Below are 20,595 nucleotides of genomic sequence, written 5' to 3'. Positions count from 1 at the left end.
CATCAGCCCAGGGCACGGGGCCAAAGATGCATCAGGTCGGCTCGGGAAATGTGTTTGAGGTGCCTGCTCTTGTGCCGGGCCCTGGGCTGAGGGTGGTGGAGACTGGGTGACCGAGGGGTCCCTGGCCCCCAGACTGGCTACTGACGTCCAACCTGGAATAAAGCACAAGTGCCTCCCCGACCCCTATGCCCAGCGCCTGGGGCCTTCCCGTCCCGAAGGCCAGGAGGGGGCGCTCCTGTTTGCCTTGCTTTGTCCTGACCTCGTGAGCACAGCCAGGCCCAGACGCGCCAGCCATCCGTGTCCTTTCTCCTCGCGTTCCTGCTTCAGCCGAGAACTGCCCCTGCGACCTGCCGCCTTCTGCACCTGCGCCCGCCCGCCTCCGCATCTCCGGGTTTCCGTGTGTGATAGATCGTGTGTGTCTGCACAGAGCAGGAAAGCCAGCCCTGTGTCCGCTGAAACACACTTGCGGTTTGGAAGCAAGATCTCGGTTCCTGTCCCAGCTTTTCCACCAAAGTTGTCCCATCTTGGGCAACTTATTTTATTTCTGTGACACTCAGCATTATCCTCTGTAAACAGTAAAGCCCACCTCACCTAGTTCTTGTGAGGGTTTACATTTGGAAGGATTTTGGAAACCATACTGCAACGTAAAAGTAATCATAGAGGGACTTCCCCGGCGGTCCAGTGATCAAGACTCCACGCGTCCACTGCAGGGAGCATGGGTTCGATCCCTGGTCAGGGAACTAAGATCCTTCATGCCGCACGGCACAGCCAAAAAAAAAAAAAAAAAAAAAAAAAGGGTAATAATAGATACATGCATACAAATAGATAATGCGTAGAAATTAGTTATTTTATTTTATCTCCTCCCAGAGAGTATATTTAATCCAATCTACAATGTTAAACAGAGTTTAAGAATTTCTTAATGAGAGGTATGAATAAATAAACCCATGAATACAATGTCACGACACAGCTGAGCATGAGAGCCTTTCTTCACGGGAGCACCGGCACCAAACTCAGAGCACCCTAGCAGCCAAGGCAAAAAGGGAAACCCTCCAGCTTGTAGAGTTTTCATGATCTGATTTGTAAACACTGAAACGTTCTGATATCAAACGGGCATTGACTAGTTGGTTTCTCACACGGTGGCGACAGAACAACCTAAATGCAGTGCCCTGCCTCACGGGGGAAGTGGACAGAGGGCTCCCGTCAGATGACCGCTCTCTCCCACCCCCACCCTCCCTCCGTGCCTGTCTTTGGCTACGATGCTCCTGTCCTGAGCTCCTGCTGGCTGCCTCCTCCTCCTCTGTCTGGCACCATCCTTCCTCCCGCTGACTTCCTTCTCCAAATGTTTGCTCAGGTGGTGAAGCTGAAAGGCCAAGTGCTGTCGGTCATGTATCGATTCCGCACCAAGAACCGGGAGTGGGTGTTAATCCGCACCAGCAGCTTCACCTTCCAGAACCCCTATTCTGATGAGATCGAGTACATCATCTGCACCAACACCAATGTCAAGTACGTACCTTCCCCTCCCGGGACCCCCTTCTCAATTCCCTGCCGAGGCGTGAGACCCCAGCGCTGAGCGATGACCCCCCACGGCCCTCCCGCTCCGTCAGCACGGTCGGTTCGAGGTGCTCTGGTTTCCCATGCTGTTTTCTGTGCAGAGCCCAGCAGGGCAGAGCTGGGGCTTCCTCGTACCTCTGCTGTGTGCCTGCCGCCTGGCCTGGTTTCGTGGTCCTGCTGAAGCCGGGGACAGAGGAGAGTGGGGCTGAGCCTCTTGGCAGGGCTAGGGTGTCGGGGCAGGCGGCGTGGGGGTGGACGCCCCCGGGACACGTGGTTTCTCTTCTGTGTGATCACCGACGCAGTCCTCCCAAGATCTTTGCTGGTGTCACCACCGCTGTGTCCCACGCATGTTAACACACAGACCCGAGCTCCGGTCTTGGCACGCCCCCCCCCCGACTTCCCAGCCGTGTGACCTTGGCTGGTGTGTTCCCTCATTCCTCACACGTGGAAGGGGTGATAGCATCTCCCTCTCAGGTTCCCGTGAGGATTAGATGAGGTCCGGCTCCGAGATACAGGCGGGGCATGCCTCCTCTCTGGACTTCCTCTCGAGGACCTAGAAGTCCAGAGAACCAACAGGAACAAAGGCAAAATGGTGTTCAGGTGTGCGGGAGCACATGGAAGCTGTGCCGGGTGTGTGGGAGGAATTGCAGCCTTCAGCGGCCTGCGAGGAGCTGACTGGTGAGACCGTCACCGTGTCTCCTCGTACCGGTCAGTGCACTACCGTCCTCCACTGTCCCAGGTTCAACACTGAGTCCGTGGAGTCTGTTCCCACCCCGGCCACCTCCCCATCCTCATCTGCTAACAGCCCCCGGGCACCGATGCCTCCGGGCACTCACCGTCACCTCCTGGCCTCCCTCAGGGCTCTCCGTTGCCATATCCCAGCTCCCTGGGTTTGGGGGTTCCCATCTGGGTCCCACATAGCGGCCTCAACGTCTCGGCTTTGGCCCTGCTCCTGGGCCACAAGGCACAGAGCTTGACAGGTGGGTCTACACAAGATCCCTCAGAGGACAGGTGACCTGGGTTTCAATCCCAGATCCCACCTGGGCAAGTCACCTGCTCTTTGGAAGCCTCAGTTGCTCATCTGTAAAATGGGGAGAATAACAGAACCCCCCCACCCCGCCCCACCTCGGATCATGTGCGTAGACAGTGTGTGGGAATCGCCCGGGCGGAGTAGCAGCCCTGGGCGGTGGGGTCTGCAGCAGTCAGTACCAATGCTCTGGAGGCGGCGGCAACCCCTCTGCCACCTGCCGCAGCTGCTCCGGTTCCTTGGCTTGTTCTCTATGGGCTGCCCCAGATCCGCTAAGTGCGCGCTTTCTTCGAACCCTGCGCACATCATGTTGCCTTCCAGCGAACAGAGAAGCCAGGGCCCTCCCTGTGAACCTCTCGTTGTTCATGTGGGGGTCTGTCTCCATCCCCTCCACTCCTGCTCTGCTGGCTTCTCCCTCCAGGGCCAAGCCCTCCATTTGCTTTCCAGCTCCCAGCGCATCCTCTGTCTCCCGTGGCCCCTGGGTTCTCCTCCAGTCCCGCCACAGCCTCCCTCCCAGGCCCTCACCTAGGCAAATGGCTTCCTGATCTTGGAAAACCCCTGTCTTGCCAATCCTCCTTGCTTTCCTCCCAACTGGCCCTGCCACCTGTCTGTACTGGAGCCCCCTCACCATGCATCTCTTCTTGACCCCCGAGAGCCTGGCTGTGGCACCCAGCTCTGCTAACTTGCTTTCCCAGCAGCCACCAGGGACCCCATCAATAACTCGTTCTCACTGGTCATTCTTCCCAGACTGTCTGGCCAACTCCTCTTTTTGTCTTTTTTTAAATTTTAATATAAATTAATTTATATATTTATTTATTTGGGGCTGCATTGGGTCTTTGTTGCTGCGCGTGGGCTCTCTCTAGTTGCAGCGAGCAGGGGCTGCTCTTTGTTGCGGTGCGCAGGCTTCTCATTGTCGTGGCTTTCCGTTACAGAGCGCAGGCTCTAGGCGCATGGGCTTCAGTAGTTGTGGCTCACAGGCTCTAGAGTGAAGGCTCAGTAGTTGCGGTGCATGGGCTCAGTAGTTGTGGCTCGCAGGCTCTAGAGTGCAGGCTCAGGAGTTGTGGCGCATGGGCTCAGTAGCTGTGGCTCACGGGCTCTAGAGCGCAGGCTCAGGAGTTGTGGCTCATGGGCTCAGTAGCTGTGGCTCATGGGCTATAGAGCACAGGCTCAGTAGTTGTGGCGCGTGGGCTCAGTAGTTGTGGTGCATGGGCTTCGTTGCTCTGTGGCATGTGGTATCTTCCCGCACCAGGGCTCAAACCCAACTCCCCTGAATTGGCAGGCAGATTCTTAACCACTGCGCCACCAGGGAAGTCCCGACTCCTCTTTCTTTACATCTTATCCCTTGGCTTACTTGATTCTGATTCTTCTTATACCTCCATATTCTAGTCAGGACTTTGCTGGTGGTGAGACTAACAGGAGTAAATATAGCAGTAGATCCAGGTATGCAAAAAGATAACATTATTATGTTTTAATAACTGACTTTGTCTAGTCACTGCTTGGTAAACTCAGTCCAGTGGAGGGGCTTTTGCTTCACCCACTTCCCCCGACCTGGGCAGGAGAGGGAGCCGAGCGGCACCTGCTAGTGCCAGGCCTATGTCCCGCCCTGGCCTTGGGGAAAATAGTGAATCTCAAGAAACAGGAGGAAGAGTCAGGCGGGCAGGGCTCAGGATCCCATGGCTCCTTCTTCGTTCCGCAGAGGGGGTGTGGAGGTGAGACACAGGCCTGAGCTCCAGGAGCTCCTAGCATGAAGGTAACAGGTGTGCTCATTGACCTGGAGCCAGGGACGGGCGGTGGCAGCCCCAGGGGATGAGGCTGAAGTGAGCGGGAGAGCAACAGACCTGCTCGGCATCTGTTCAAGCCACAGCTCATCTGCAGGCTCCCCCTGCCTGGTCCGGCCCTTGTCCAGCCCCGCCGGCTGCCTGTGCCCGAAGCCGTGGAAACGGGCAAGCCGGCCGCGCGTTCCGAGCCCTGGGCACTCTCCTAGAACTTTCACCCTCTTGATGTCACCTGTTGACTGGCTCTTAGTGCAAGGTGCCTCCTGCTATGAGCCTGTCCCTCTTCTCTTCCGTTCATCCCCGCCTGCCTTCCTGCCCCACGCCTGCTGCGTGTGTGGTGCCTGATGTCTGTGGTTTGCTGCGAGAGAACCTCTGAGGGGGTGGCGGGAACAGCCCACCTGTCACTGAAGCTGCTCAAATGCAGGCCTCCCTCTGCAGTAAAGAGCATGGTCCCAGGCTGGGGACCGGGCAGGGTCCTCTAGACTTAGGGCAGAAGAACAGACTGAAGCTCCCTTTTTTTGGGTTTTTGGTAGTTTTACCTTTTTCACCATTCATTCACTTCTAACACGAATACAAGCCTCAGCCGTCACGGTCGCGTGCCTTGTTGTGACTCAGTTCAACGCAGTGGGTAGTCACTGAACACTGTGCCAGGCGTCCAGTAAGCTCAGGATGCCTCTGTACTGGTCTCTGCAGCACCACCACCCCGCCCCCGCCCCCCGGAAGGCTCCCATCACGTGGAGAGCGTGAGAAGGAGGCAGCAGGAGGGAGGGACAGGTAAAAACGCCGTCACGAGGGCACAGGGGAGACAGAGAATTCACGCTTCCACACAGGGCCTCCGAGAAAGCATCCCCAGCAGGTAGCGCTGCAGCGGAGCCTGGAAGGAAAGTGAAGCCCTTCCTCCTAAAAGCAATCACAGGCAGGGGTTTGGATTTATTTTCCTGGAAGCCAGATGTCGTTGACAAAACAGAACATTCTGTCCCCAGGGCTGTCCCTACCTCTCTTCTCAGGACGATTGCTCCTGGCGGCTCACTGAGGTTAGATGGGGTGCCGATCTCCCTCAGCAGAGGCCTGAACTACTGTCTGCTGGACCAAAAGGTCTTCTGTGGGTGAAGATGGTAGGAAATGTTTACTGTGGACAGTAGAGGGCAGTGAAAACTGTAACGAGAACTGTCTGCCCTGCTTCAGATTTGTGGCTAAATGTCGCCAGCGGTAGGCAGACTCGTTATGGAAAGGTCCTTACGTGCTCTGTGCTTGCGGGGTGCGGGGGAGTTGCAAACCCAGTTGCTTTCAGTCAGGAGCATCCAAAAGAAACTTCCCAGGGAAATGGAGTGTTAATGGTTAGCATCTGAAGCTGCCGAAAAGAAGGCCTCTTTGTCACCCTTGCCTATTTTCCTGTCACGTTGCTGCAGGAAAATGGAACGAAGTCCAGAAAACGCAGACTCCCATGTCACACACTGGTGGCACAACTTTGAAACGTGCCCACGTCTTAGTGTCTAGGGATCGACACTGTTTCAGGTAGACAAGCCGTGGGCGTCTTGGTGCAGGAGTCATTCGCACGACCCAGGTGCCGTGCTTTCCTTAGCGGGGACCAAAGGCATCCCTTTGCCTCTGCTGGGTTTGAGCCCTGTTTGTGTGACGGCCCCTTACAGAGTCACTGTGGGTCTTCATAACCACAGCTGCGTGTTGTGCCTGTGTATGTGGGTCCCTGAAACCCCACCACGCCCATAGTCACGGTGGGCGTCTCAGGGCCCGCCGTCCATCCCCACGTCTTCAGGGTCGGCTGTCTCGGGCCCAGCCCACCTGGCCGGTAGTTGGGAGGTCGTGGGAGCAGGGAGTAAAAGGAAGCAAAGAAGACCTATAAGGAAGGTGTCATTCCTGGTCTCTGCAGAACTTAGAGAAGAGGAAGGGGCCAAAACACCCTGTCAACAAGCCCCATCCTGGGACTTCTCTTGGGTCCTGCCCTCTCATCCACCTGCAGCAGACAACCTGGCAGAGAACCGGGGCCCACAGTTTCCGTCTGGGTTCCTCTCTGGCCCTCCTTCTCCTCTGCCCCTTCTCCGGTGACCCCATCCAGGCCTTTGCCGTCTCCTGGGTGAGCATCCGTCCTCCTTCCTGACCGGTTCCTCCTGCCTCCCATCCAGCCCCAGACGCCATCTCTCTAAAACCACGCTCACACTGCGCCCTGTCCCTGATCAGAACAGTGCCAAACCCCTTGACAGGCACCCAGAGTCCTTCACAATGGGCATGCAGACGGCACTCAATCAATGGAGGGTATTATTAGCCTCGCTCTGGTCAGCTGAGCTTGCCCAGCCCCGAGATGGCTCCAAGCTGGATTCCGGTTACTCCCAGGGGTGCGATCGCACGCTGCCCCCGAATGCCCTCCAATGGCTGGTTGCTCACTTACTCGGGCTGAGTAAGAACCTCCATTCTGGGAGCGTCAGAGATAAATTGACAGCATCTGCCCAACATCCTGTGCCTTCCCATTGCAGGGAGGTCACACTGACAGGAAGCCTGGGCCTGATGCGTCTGGTTTCTAATCATCAGCTCTAGTCCCCCAGCTAATGGGCGGGGGGCAGGGGGCAGCGGTCGGGAGCAATGGGATCCCGGTTCCCTCAGGTCCCTCCCGTGCACTGTCAGTCAGCCTGCAGCCGAGCTGCCGTGTCTCTCCCTCTCTGGAATTTGCAAGCACACCAAGGTTTATTTTTATTCCGTTGCCGTGAAATGTCCGAGAAAGCTCCTTTGGCCTCTTCTCAGGATGGGGCGGCCTGCAGGTCAGCATTTCTTCCCCATGCACTCGGCTACGGAAGCGGAAACCAAAGGCCAGGACAGAGAATCTGATGTCCGGACCACAGGGGGAGTGAGGTTAGGATCCTTGGGATTGGCCAGCCAAGCCTGAGACTTTATTTTCCTTCTACGGTGAAAGTTGCTTTCTGTGGTCTCAGAGCCCCCAGAGCAACAGAGCTGAGAACAAACTCCCATCGTAACACCTCAGGCCCTGACCACACTTCAGTGCAAATTAGGAGCCCATCTTCCCTGCATCGCAGACCGGCCCCAGGGTACACAGCAGGGTGAGTGGAGAGGTCTGGGTTTCTGCCCTGTTCACCCCACGGCCAGGCCCCAGGCACAGCAGCACAACTGCCCACTCACCAAGATTCTGTGCTTGGGCTGGACACCGAGGCTGAGCCACAAGGTAGAAGTGGTCATTATTTCTTGGAAAATTGCTTGTGGCTTGAAGGTTGGGCCCTGGGAAACTTGTGAAAGGAAGAAAGGGTGGTCCACAGATTCCCGCCATGCAGGGGAGCTCACTGCTCCAAAAATCCCAAAGCACGGGTCTTTTTTTCTCTCCCACCTGGTGGCCCAAGGCGGTGTCTTGTGGGGCCCACAGCTCTGGAATGGGAGGCGTGACATGACGGTTCCTGTTACACCTGTGGGACAGAGCGCGGGGTCTGCAACCAGACAGACTTGGCTTTGAGTCCTGTGTGCACCACACAGACCTGTGTCACTGAGCCTCAGTTTCTTTACCTGTAAAATGGGACTTTTGCAGAGATGTGAAAACAGTAGCGAAGTACTGGCTCTGGGTACTACACTCAGATTTTAGAGGCCCTGCAAATGAAAGATGAGGGTGCCCTCAAGATGTAAATCAAAATCAAACAAAACAGAACTGTCAAGTAAGACTAAGAAAATATAGAAAGTTGTGATTTTTCTATTGATGATTGTATCGATTCTTTAAAATGTTTTTGAAATATCCATTTTTTGGAAAGTTATTTTCAGTGCTCCTGTTTCCTGGTGTTACAAGCATAGGCTTAGACTGCCTGGTGGGCAACCTCAGGATGCTGGTTTTATTGTTAACCTTTTCCCTGGGCTCTCACACCAAGGTGGGAAGATATTCTGCGTGCTCAGACAGAACCTCATTCTTCCCGTGTCGTGGCCTTAAGTCAACGTACTGCAATTGCTTTTGCCAACTTGTCTGTTTTCCTCCGGAGGCTGTCAGCTCCCCAAGGGCGGGACCACACAGGTTCTGAGTCATCATCTGTCCTCCAGTGCCTGGCACAGAGCTCGGCGTAGATATTTCAGCACACTTCACCGAAGACATGGATCACCCAGGCTTAGTTCCAACTAACCTAGTCCCTGGGTCCTCCAACTGGGGTCCTTTTCTAGGATGTCTTCCCTTACAGGGGACACACACGCCAGGGGCACCAAGCGAAAGGCACGGCTGGAGGAGTGGATGGTGTTCGGACCGTACACCTCTTTGAATGCTGAGAAAAAGAGTTGAGAAACACAATTCAATTTATTTTGTGTTTCTCCAGGGCAGAGTTGGAACTCAAACTGGGAGTTGTAGGAAGGTAGATTTGGGCTGTCTGGGGGACAGACTTCTTGTATCGTTTCTGTCTACGGATGGAGCAGGGCTGCCTCGGAAAGTAGCAAGCCCCCCAGGACCGTGGCGGTCGGGCAGAGACTGGCCAGTGGCCCGTCTGAGATGATATATCAACACCAGGGACCGATCCAGCTGGGGAGCCGGGGACCAGATCCCCTCTGTTCATTCCGTTCCTAGTTGCTGAGAATTGTCAGTAAAAGGAATGCTTCTGCGCTCGGAGTTAGAAAGTCTCTTCTTTCTCAGTCTTCACCACCTACCAGCCTGGCGGTTGTGTTGACGTTCGTGTTTGCCCTTTGAGACCTTGTTTCCACCCTCTGCCCTGATATGTGCCCGGGGAGGGCCAACGTTGAACTCTGTGGACAGGAACGAGAGGGTTTCCAGTTGTCCGGCCAGTGGAGGGACAGGCTACAGACAGTGGGGGGAGAGGAGGCCGGCCACCTCCCAAGGCGAGCGGAGGCTGCATCCGTCATCGGGCAGCTGATCCCTGCCGGCTCCCCCTACCCCTGCAGCCCGGGGGGAACTTGGGCTTCCCCCCACTGCCGCCACCCCGGGGGTTCTTCAGTATCCAAGCCGAGTCTCCCTTACCACTGCCCCACACCTGCCAAGTAACCATTTCCCTACACCCTCTTTGATCACCCCTTCCAAGAGTGCTGTGCAGTCTCTGCAGCCCGGTAGCCTCTCTGGGCCTCAGTTTCCCCACTTGTAAAGGGAGTTTCTAAAACATCTACCTCCAGGGTTAGCTCACGGTGAGGCTAACGTGAGTTGCGTGAGTGCAGAGCCGTAGCAGAGGGCTGGGGCGGATGCCCAGTGGATGCCGGCGTCTTTGCCCTCCCCCTGGCCCAGCTACACCGCTCCTCCCAGGGGGGCCCTCCAGATCCTCGGTTGCTGCTTCAGGTTGCGGTTACCCTCTGCGAGCTCACAGTGGTCCCTCTGCAGGGACCTGCTCCCCTGACTGAGCCAGTCCACACCAGCCTACCCCTCCGTTCCTCCCCGTGGAGGGTCTAGTGAGCTCTCCGTGCACCTCACACCCCGAGTGAAGGCGGTGGGGGGGGGGAATCTGTGAGCCGTCCCTCCAGGGGTCCTGCTACCTCCCTGTCCAGGGCGTGGCCAGGGATGAGAAAAGCTTGATGTCCAAAGATGTACAAAGGGACCCCCTAGGATCATTCTTGCCTTAAAATAGTGAAATAGTGAAAATGAAAATCTGTCCAATTAATACAAGCACTTAAGGTATTTTTTTCCATGTTCCAAATCCTGTTCACCCACACAGGACATATCGTTTGTAGCCGTAATCATAGCGTCCATAACATTTCGTGCTGAACTTTTCCACACACTCTTATCACACCTTCTGGTGTTTCCAGATAGTCTTCACAGGGGCCGCTGTGGGTGACCGTGGAGGATTTCCTCCGCAAATTAATATACGTAGTTTACCAAGCCACTCCCCTATTATAGCCAGCTTTGCGTAGATAGCTCTTGTTGCCTGCCCCTGAATCATTTCCGTAGCAGAAACCCCAGCAGCAGGGGGGCCACCTGGAAGGGAAGGGTGTGACCCTGGCCGTACCTCCTAACGTGGTCGCCGTGCTGCTTTCCAAGAAGATTGCGTCCACACACGCTTCTCCTACAGAGTGTGAGCGGGGTGGTTTCAACACCGAGCCACCACACTAAAGCATGTTTTTACCACCTTAGTAGGTGAAAAATTATACTTCAAGTTTATTTTAATTTGCACTTATTTTGCTTATTTTAGTGGTGAAAATATTTCCCTAATTACTTGCTTGTTATATGTATATACATGTTATATGTATACATATTGCATATTACATGTTTGTTTATGCTTGAATGGTCTGTTCGTGTCCTTTAAACTGATGCACGGGCAAGGGTGGGGGACTGATTTTTGTCAGTAGTTTGCCAGTAAGTTTTTGCCTGACATCCTTGTTGGTGTTTAAGGGTCATCCTGCCCCTTTTTTAGGCTCTGAGCTGCAGGACTCACTGTGCCTTGAAAGTAACCCAGCTTCCATACTTTAAAACGTCAAGCAACCATTCCCTCTAAGGAGTCTTTTTCTTTCCCAAGTCAAGCATCCCGGTACCTTGCAGAGAGCAGAGCAAGACGGGTCAGACGCGTGAGGTCAGATCCTGGCTCTGTCATGTCACAGGCACTTGCTGGTCAGCCAACTGGGACAACCGCTTGGCCTCTTTCGACTTCCGTCTCTTAATTTTAATGTGGGGTAAAGTAACCACTGTGAAAATTTACCGTGAGACTTGGATGGGATGATGTCACCTCCTGCCAGCTTACAGGGAAGCAAGTGTTGGCTGAAGCCAACAGCATCGTTGAGCTTTTCTGAATTTTGCCTTAAATTTTTTTCTCTTTTGGTGTTGGTGTCTTTTACCCTGCATAAAATGAAGTCATAAATCAAAACTTATTTCCTAAATATTGGCAGCCTACACTTAAAAGACGAGGCTTGGGGTCTCGATTTGGGACATAAACATAATGAAATCAGTCATAACTGAGAACAGTTTAGAGAGCCATCGGGCATTGCCCTCTGTGCCTCTGGGGAGTGGGGACAGTTGTGGCCCCGCCCCGTCAGCACCACTTCTGTTCTTCGTGACTGCTGACTCCTTGTTTCCCAGGCAGCTTCAGCAGCAGCAGGCGGAATTGGAGGTGCACCAGAGAGACGGGCTGTCATCCTACGACTTACCGCAGGTGAATTTCTGGAAAATGCTTTCCCAGTTGGAACTGTCTCCAACCAAAGGACTGCGGACTAAATCCTATCCTTAGCTTGAGCCCCTCAGCTCACGAGATGCTGTCTCTCCCTCTACCCACACCCTGCAAAAAGCATTTTGGTCCCCGGAGTGGGGCGGGGGGTTGGCTGTGACTCTTCCATGCAGAGCCGAGCCGAGCCATGAAGAGTGTAAAACAGGAAGCGCTAGGAGCCGCGGTCAGCCAGCACAGTAAGTGCCCTACATACAAACCTTCAAGCAGCGAGCTTTCAAAGATGAGAACGTGCGTTCGCACGTCCAGTCACAGAAGTTAGCTCCCGTGTCTGGCGTACATTGTCACCTGCGTGCGTCCTCTACAAGTGACTGTGCTTTTGTGTACCTTACTGTACAGTACTGTAGAGAGTACAGTAGTACAGTATCCTTATTTCAAGCCCAGGATATCCGGAAGCAAGCGTAAAAGCAGCAGTGATGTAGCTACTGTAAAAGTACTACTGTACTTTTCAAGGTACTGTACTATAAGATTTAAAAGGTCTTCTTTTGTTTTGTTTGTTTTTTATGTAGTATTTGTGTGAAAAGTATGATTAAACCTATTCCGGTGCAGTACTATAGAGCCAATTGTGTTAGTTGGGGACCTAGGCTAACTTTGTTGGACTTACGAACAAATTGGACTTACGAACACGCTCTCGGAACGGAACTCGTTCGTATGTAGGGGACTTACTGATACTGAGATGCAGAGGCTGTGTGGGAACTAACCCTAAGCCTAAGCCTAACCCTAACCCTAACCCTAAGCCTAAACCTAACCCTAAGCCTAAGTCTAACCCTAAGCCTAAGCCTAACCCTAAGCCTAAGCCAGCACGGCTTTGAACTGTGTCAGCCCTGCAGCCTCCTCGGTGCTTCTCCTGCCTTTAGTCTGAGCCCCTCTGTTCTCAGCACACTTGTCCGGTCACAGCCTGTGTCTCCCACTTCACTGCCCTGTCCCCTTTCCTTCTCTATCTCCCCAGGCCCCCCTGCGGGAGAAACCACAGCTTGTGTTGGTATTTGGCCTCTTTCTCCAATTAAACTTTCTGTTCACTTTTCCTGAGATTTAGACTAGGTTGATAATTTTTATTTATCTCTCTCCAAGTGATCAGTGGGGCTCCGGTGACCTTTCTGTGACCTCTCATTCACACCCCCGCCCGTCTGTTCTCGGCTTCCATGTACAGAAAAGCTCCTGCCCTACACGACACTGAAGGCTGAAATGCCAGCAATTCGGAGGGAGGGAGATCTGGTGAAGGCAAACAGGTGACCATCGGGAACGTTTGTTCTGCACCTTACACGCAGGATGCTCTTGTGTTTTCATGTGAAAACAGGTTCCTGTCTCCAACCTACCAGCCGGGGTTCACGAGGCCGGGAAGTCTGTGGAAAAAGCAGACTCAATCTTTTCCCAGGAAAGAGATCCACGGTTTGCCGAGATGTTTGCAGGAATCAGTGCATGTAAGTTTCCAAAGGATGCTGAGGTTGTGAGATTGTGGGGTTTATAGTGGCTGTCCAGCCATTTGGAGGCAGCCACCCTTGAGGGTGAATTTACAGCGACTTCTACAGGGTAGAAAAGTAGCACCAAATACAGGGGTCCCAGTGCATCCTCTCTACTGCTGGCCTCGCCTCTCATTTACCTATTACCTGGGGCAACCAACCTGGGGCCTCTGACTGACATCTCATCTTCAAAAGTTGAGGAATTGGAATAAATGAGCTCTATTAATCATGGTAGAATTTAGTTTTATCAAGACAAAGACATGTCCCTATAAACAAAAAAAAAAATCTCTTGGGACTTCCCTGGTGGTGCAGTGGTTAAGAATCTGCCTGCCAATGCAGGGGGCAGGGGTTGGAGCCCTGGTCTGGGAAGATCCCACATGCCGTGCGCCACAACTACTGAGCCTGTGCTCTAGAGCCCGCGAGCCACAACTACTGAAGCCCGCACTCCTAGAGCCCGTGCTCCACAAGAGAATCCACCAGAGTGAGAAGCCCGCGCACTGCAAACAAGAGTAGCCCCCACTCGCCACAACTAGAGAAAGCCCACGCAGCAACAAAGACCCAACACAGCGAAAAATAAATAAATTTATTTTAAAAAAAGAATCTCAACTTAATCTCTAATGCAGAGAGGACTGCATTTTAAAATAAAAATATGCAGTAAAATGGAAAATAAAAATTATCCAGTATCCTACCACCCATATTTAATCTTTTTTAACTTTTTAAAGGTCGTCCTTTGTGTCTTTTTCTACACATATGAAATCTTTTTATACACAAAATAGAGCTCCTGCTGTTTGGTAGCTTACTTTTTCACATGACAATTTATTATGAACGTCTTTCTAGATTATTAAATGGTCTAAATCGTATTTACCGCCTGCGTAGTGTTCCATTGTATGGGTGGTCCACGGCTCATCCTTCATGGTGGTCACTGGGGTGCTCCCCTGTATTAGCACTGCAGTTAGAGAAAATGGCGCCATTCTTGGGACTTCGCTGGCGGTCCAGTGGTTAAGACTCTGTGCCTCCACTGCAGGAGACTCGGGTTCAATCCCTGGTTGGAGAGCTAAGATCCCACATGCTGCGAGGGATGGCCAAAAACAAATAAATAAATAATAAAATATAAAATGGTATAAGAAATTTTTTTAAAAAAGAAAATGGTGGCGTTCAAAGTTCAGGTGTCACGTGGAACCCATGTGTGCAGCTGCCTCACTCGCCCACTCAGACTGCCGCTAAGATCAGCAACGTATAAAACTTGGAAATGTCTTTGTCAGTTCCAAAATTCAGGGAAAAGATTCCATTTTCACGTGATCTGTGAGATACAGTGTAATCGGGATCAACTGAAGGGAGAAACCGGCCAACTCACGCCATGGAAGCGTGAGGAACGTAGTAATGGGAGGGGACCCCCATTAGCATCCTCCTAGGACTAAGGAACTGGGGCCAGCACGGGCCACAGGGAGGACAGAGAGGCCCCGGGCATCTGGGAAAGAGCAGATCTCAGGCCTCCTGCTGCCAGCACCTGCAGTGGAAGACCCCAGCCCTCGTGCCCACGTGGCTGTGAACCAGATGCTAGGAAAGTAGGGAGCGCGCTGGAGCTGCCTGAACTGAGAGCAGCAGGTGCCCAGCCGCTAACAGAGAACAGACCTGTTAGCATGACAGGGAGGCTCCCCTCTGGTGGTTCCCACCGGCCATCCAGACGTGCCACCCACCCACAGCGGTATTTCCTCGACTTTTATAGAGAAACGTAATTTCATCCAGCAAGAGGAAGCAATAGCAAAAGGTCCTCTTCCTCTCAGATAAGCCTGAAATATTTGGTCAGATACCCACAGCATTTCTGGGAAACCCATTTGAAATTTTAATATTATACGAACATAGACCTTTTCCCATAAAGATGACAAAATAGAAAAAAAAATTAACAGAAAAGAAAAAAGAAGGGAGGGAAAATATGTAATCCAAAAGTATTTCCACCAACCAAGCTGCTTTCCTATATGAAAAAGCAACAGAAAGACCTTCTCGGACATGCACATCTACTTGTACTTCCTGGAAAAAAATTACTTGCAGAAGACTGTGCTTTTTGTGAAATGAATCAAAATATGGAACACAAGAATGGAAGTGATAGGTTGGAAAAGAAGTAGCGATGAAAAAGTGAAACTAATGACACCTGGAATTAATATAACATTGTTAGAAGATAAAAAAGATATTTAAAAATAAATAAAAACCAGAGTCAATTCAGCAAAGATACATACTTTGGATCAGGGGACTAGAAACAGAAATTTCTCATCGGTCTATATTATTTTATCTCTGACATATAACTTCAAGTATGTTTAAACATAACCACTAATGGATGGAAAAAAAAAAAAAAAGATGGCAGGAAAGAGGTCTCGCCTCCAAACCACTTCCAAGAAAAGACAAGGAAATTGTTAGCAACTTGCAAAACTCTCAGGAGAAAAATAGAGAGAGCAAGAAAATATGAATAGCACGAGTAATGAAATAAGTTGATGCCCAAGGGCTTGTGATTGATAATTCTTGAAGAGTGTGGTGCCAAAATATGATATAACCAAAACAAGATGAAATGAAACTATGTAACCAGAAAGAGCAGATGGTGATGATGCTCTCCAAAACCAGGGAGGAAAGCAGAGAAAGAAGCTTATTGTATACAGGTAAAAGACGGAACCTAAAATGAAGATATAAATGTCATGAACAATGAAATGTGAAATCCAAAAATAGTTTGAAACACAAGATATCCTGACAAAGCCAGATTATAGCAGAAGATTTCAATATGCCTTTCTTCATCTCTAGCAAATCATGTAGATCAAAATAATAAAGATATAGAAGACTGAATAATTTTATGTATATATATATTAAGTTATATATAGATAGGTAGATGTAATTTTGTACCCCACAGATGTTCTGGAGCATTTAGAAAACAAATGTTTCTTATTTAATCAACTGCCGAAAAACCTTAATTACTTGAGAAAAAGTGGCTTGTTTATAGTCAAGAGAAGTCCAGAAGTCTTCCTAACTCATGCAACTTTTAGCCTCACCTCTTTCTCTCCAAGATCCAAGACTTTATGATTGGGTTAGAAATATACACCCAAGAGTCTGATCTCTTTCCATCCTGTAAGGATTTCCCAATGAGCACCCCGTCACTGCAGTAAAAGAAAATGGACCAGGAAAACTGCTCAGTGCCTCCGGTTTCTCAAAACGTCACAGAGGTTTGTTGACACACGTGGGCGATTTGTCACATGGCCCCTGAAGCCAGCTCTCTGGGCCCCAAGCCCGTGAGCCTGAGCGTCCATCACTTCTCACGCCCACTCAATGGAGGATCCACCCGCTCCACCCAGCCCCCCACCAGCAAGCCAGAGACAGGTGCAGACTGTCTGCAGGTGCAGACTGGGGTCTGTCCAGGCACAAAATAATTGCCATGTAACTCACCTTTATATCCTTTATTCCAAGATCTTGTTGCAAGCAGGGATGTTAGGGTCTATAGGAATAAGATGCGTAGGCATTTTGAGATTCTAGGGAAATAGGGAGGGTGCTTCTGAGAGCCCTGGACCCCCAATTACCAGAGGGAGTGAGAAGGCTCCTTTTCCCACTCCTGTTTCTCAAACTACCACCCTCTTCCTCGTGTTAAGATCTAACAGGCCAGCTGGGATTTGAGCCCATTTCTTCAGCCTCTCTGTGTGGGAGAGACTGCGGAGCTAAGTTTTCTACATTAGCACTCCGTGGTGGCAGAAAAGCATCCACTATTACGCATCTTGGCTGGGCCTGAGTGTTTTCACTTGTATGAGGAGCTTGGCCTCTCAAAGAAACCCTCGTGGAAGGGTAAGGAACACAGGTCAGGCTGGGTTAGGGCAGCGGGGTCAGGCAGGGTTCTGGGCCAGTGGGAGGGGTGCTGGACTTGGATTCAAGCCCTGAGTCCTCCTTCACTGGCTTGCGAGCTTGGACAAACTGAGCCTCAGTTTCCTCACTAGCAGGTGATAGCAAACATTTAAATGCTGTTGGCTCTGATGCTGGCCCCTGTTCTAAGCACTTAACTTATGCTAATTCATTGAATTCCCACCACAGCCCTATGAGGAAGCTACTGTTATTATCACCACCATCTTTCACTTGGGGAAATGGAGACAGGAGGAGGTTAAATAACATGTCCAAGGCCACACCCCCGATAAATAGGGCAGAGCTGGACGTTAGAGCCTGTCCTCTTAACCATGGCTCTGCACTGTCTCACGCATAAAATGAGAGGTATCGGGAATTCCTTAGCGGTCCAGTGGTTAGGTCTTCGCCTTCCAGTGCAGGGGGTGCAGGTTCGATCCCTGGTCGAGGAGCTATGATCCCACATGGCAGACTTCCCTTGTGGTCCAGTGGTTAAGAATCTGCCTGCCGGTTCAGGGGACACGGCTTCGATCCCTGGTCCAAGAAGATCCCACATGCTGCGGAGCAACTGACCCTGCGCGCCTAGAGCCCGTGCTCTGCAACAAGAGAAGCCACCGCAATGAGAAGCCTGCGCACCGCAACGAAGAGTAGCCCCCGCTCGCCGCAACTAGAGAAAGCCTGCGCGCAGCAACGAAGACCCAGTGCGGCCCCCACAAAAAAAGCACAAACATATAATAATTTTAAAAAGATCCCACGTGACTTGCGGCTAAGAAACCAAAACATAACACAGAAGCAATATTGTAACAAATTCAGTAGACTTTTTAAAAAAAATGATCCACATCAAAAAAGTCTTAAAAAAAAAAAAAAATGAGAGGCATCATACCCACCCCAGGTGAGAAGAACTCCGTAAAATACTGTCTGAGGAAGAACCTTCTTAAGTTCTTTTCATCTTCCTGACTCTTGACTCTCGAAAAGAGCCTGCCTTACAGCTTGTGGCCCAGCTGAGGCTTCAGGGAACAGCCAGGGGCCCTCAAGAGCAGCTGCAGAGATCAGGGCGGGGCAGGCTGCATGGGGATGGGATGGGCTGCCCAGGCCCTATGCCCTCCTGCCTGTGCACGCCACCCCTGCATCTGTGCTCGGGGCTCCCTACCCTGGGGTCTGTAGGGCAGGAACTCCTCAAATGTGACCCTTGCTCTGCTTTTCCCAGCGGAGAAGAAGATGATGAGCTCAGCTTCTGCAGCAGGAACTCAGCAGATCTACTCCCAAGGAAGCCCATTTCCCCCGGGACACTCAGGAAAGGCCTTCAGGTACCTGGCGGGGGTGGGCAGCAGGGCAAGAGGGCAGGAAGAGGCCCCCCTACCCAGTGAAGCCCTGGGTCTCAGAGCTTGGCTCTGTGTGCAACCGATACTACAAACCTCACTTCGTGCTTACACATCCACATGTCTGGGCCAGGCTGAGGAGTCCGGTGGCTCAGGTTCTGCCCTGTGAGCCCTAGCTGAGTCACCGTAACTGCATGGTGTCAGTTACTCTATCTCAGATGCGCAAGGTGCCAGCCACTGCATTGTGTAGCAGTGCCTGCCGGGGAGAAGGGAGTGAGGTGGCCTCTAACCAGGACCCAGATGGGGCAGAGCTGGGGACACCTGACAAGGCAGCAGAAAGTGCCCTGTTCCCTGGTTCTGAGGCCATGGCCAACTCCAAAGGGGAGAGGACAACTTGGCCCATATGCCTGGGGTCTCAGCCTAAAGGGCCACTCATGGGAGGTACAAGCAGGGTGTCTGGCCTTCCCACAGCTTGGTTCTTAGCATCAGGGACCTCTTGTAGGTCACAGAGGAAGCTGTGACAGCACCACCATGACAATACCACCAGAGGCAAAGCCTGGCTCCACTGCCTGCCGGGGAGACAGGAGCACAGGCTGGGGAGAATGGCTCGAGGAGAGACCCGCAGCATTCAGGGAGGGTGTGTGGGTGCTCAGGTGAGCATCAGATGCCCCCAGACTCTCTAGGAGAAGCATCTCAGATGCATGCCCAGGAGGATGGGGCTCCTCATACAGCCCAACCTCTGGCTGGCTTGGCCAGAGCTGAGTTTCCAGATGAGATGCAGGCAGGGACCAAGACTGGGCAGGTGGGACCAGCCACCCCAGGGAGAGGTCCGGGCCGGGACTGCCCTCTCTAAGGGGATGAGGCTCATGCTTCCACACTGGTCCATGGAGAGACCTCCTGGGGAAGCAGCAGGTAGCTCAGCAACTGTGCCCTGGAACAGCAGCCTCTGAAATCTCAGAGTGGCTCTGACCACCCCTGCAGCTGGGCCTCGCTGGATTGCAACCTGTTCTGAGTCTCTGGGGAACCCTGGCCACAGGCAGCAACTCTTTGGTCTGGGGACAGGAGGACAAGACGACAACCCCCAGTGAGCTGCTCCTGAGCCACCATCCCTGCCGGTCACCCCGCTCTGCTGAGCGCTGGCCGAGGCTCCAGACTTCTGCCCTGCTGCTGTGTTACTCATGCACTCAGCACACCGTGACCAGTTGTAGTTCCGTGCCAGGCTGTGTGCCAGCCCAGGCCCGTGTTCGAGTCCTCATAACACTTGCTGCTGCCCCCCACCCCACTGCCGTCTGGACAGAGGGCAGCAGGGACGGAGCAGAGGCCAGAGGTGAGGAGGGACAGCCCGAGGCAGCGTGGCAGGGGGCGGGAGGGCAGCCCAGAAGCAAAAGTCAGGTGGCCACCTGCTGCCAGGGTGGGCACCCAGCCATCGGGGATGTGGTGAGCGGAGCCCGGGAAGCAGGAGAGATGGGGAGACCTCGAGTCTGGGAGAAACGGAATGAGACCTCGGAGGCCTTGAATACCACACCCGGGAGTTTGGACTCCATCGCTGATGACTTGTGGGAAAAGAGGGACTTGAGGAAGCAGAGTCCTGGAGAAAGTTCGCGTGGCAGGGGCGTGGGGGGCGCAGTGGAGGAGTGAGAGGGTCCAGCTGGAGGTGCTGTGCCCGTGTGGACTGTCGTCACAGAAACAGAAGAGCAGGGCGGGGTGGAGGGCTGTTACCGAGAAGGGAAGGCAGGCTGGTGTCTGGACGGCTGTGTAAGGAAGGAGTCCGGGGGGACCCCAGCCCCCGTGTGGAGCCTGGCCCTGGGGAGGCCCTCACTAGATACTGGTCTATAGGATGAATGGATGGATTAATTAAAGAGGGCTTCCCTGGTGGCGCAGTGGTTAGGAATCCGCCTGCCAGTGCAGGCGACATGAGTTCGAGCCCTGGGCCGGGAAGATCCCACATGCCGCGGAGCAACTGAGCCCGTGCGCCACAACTACTGAGCCCGTGCGCCACAACTACTGAGCCCGCGATCTAGAGCCCATGCTCTGCAACAAGAGAAGCCACGGCAATGAGACGCCCGCATGCAGCAACAAAGACCCAACGCAACCAAAAAAAAAAAAAAAAAAAAATCAAATTAATTTATTTAAAAAATAATAATTAAAGAACGCGTGAGGCTTTACACCTGTGGGATGGGCAGTTTCCTATATATCTGCAGGGCCTGAGCTGGTTTGAGTGGGAAGGGCTATGGGATGAATGACCCTGAGCCCCCAGCAGAACGGCACAGCTGTGGCAGCACATCCCTAAGTACGTCCCCAGCCCAAGTCCTGCTGTGGTCCTGTGGGCCCTGTGCGTACGGTAGCCAGGGCACCTTTCCTAGGACCCACAGGGCTACTGCCAGCTCTCCAATCAGTGCTGTGAGGGCACCGAGGGCCACCCTGCCCCAGAGAACAGTGATCAGGAAAGGCCCTCTGAGCTCA

General features: G+C 52.8%; 1 protein-coding gene across 8 annotated transcripts in view; it reads left to right on the top strand.

Annotated features, from left to right (window-relative positions):
* Positions 1-20,595, top strand: part of ARNT2 (aryl hydrocarbon receptor nuclear translocator 2) — a 202,780-nt gene that overhangs the window by 162,480 nt on the left and 19,705 nt on the right. For all 8 annotated transcript variants that reach the window (XM_059059151.2, XM_067030049.1, XM_067030048.1 and 5 more), the window contains exons 12-15: positions 1,352-1,503; positions 11,351-11,423; positions 12,790-12,913; positions 18,021-18,120. In XM_059059151.2, coding sequence (XP_058915134.1) covers positions 1,352-1,503; positions 11,351-11,423; positions 12,790-12,913; positions 18,021-18,120 — 449 coding nt within the window. The remainder of the gene's footprint in view (positions 1-1,351; positions 1,504-11,350; positions 11,424-12,789; positions 12,914-18,020; positions 18,121-20,595) is intronic.

This window comes from Kogia breviceps, chromosome 3, assembly GCF_026419965.1.
Source record: "Kogia breviceps isolate mKogBre1 chromosome 3, mKogBre1 haplotype 1, whole genome shotgun sequence".
In the NCBI taxonomy this organism is placed as follows: domain Eukaryota; kingdom Metazoa; phylum Chordata; class Mammalia; order Artiodactyla; family Physeteridae; genus Kogia; species Kogia breviceps.
This window is presented reverse-complemented; position numbering and strand designations above follow the sequence as displayed.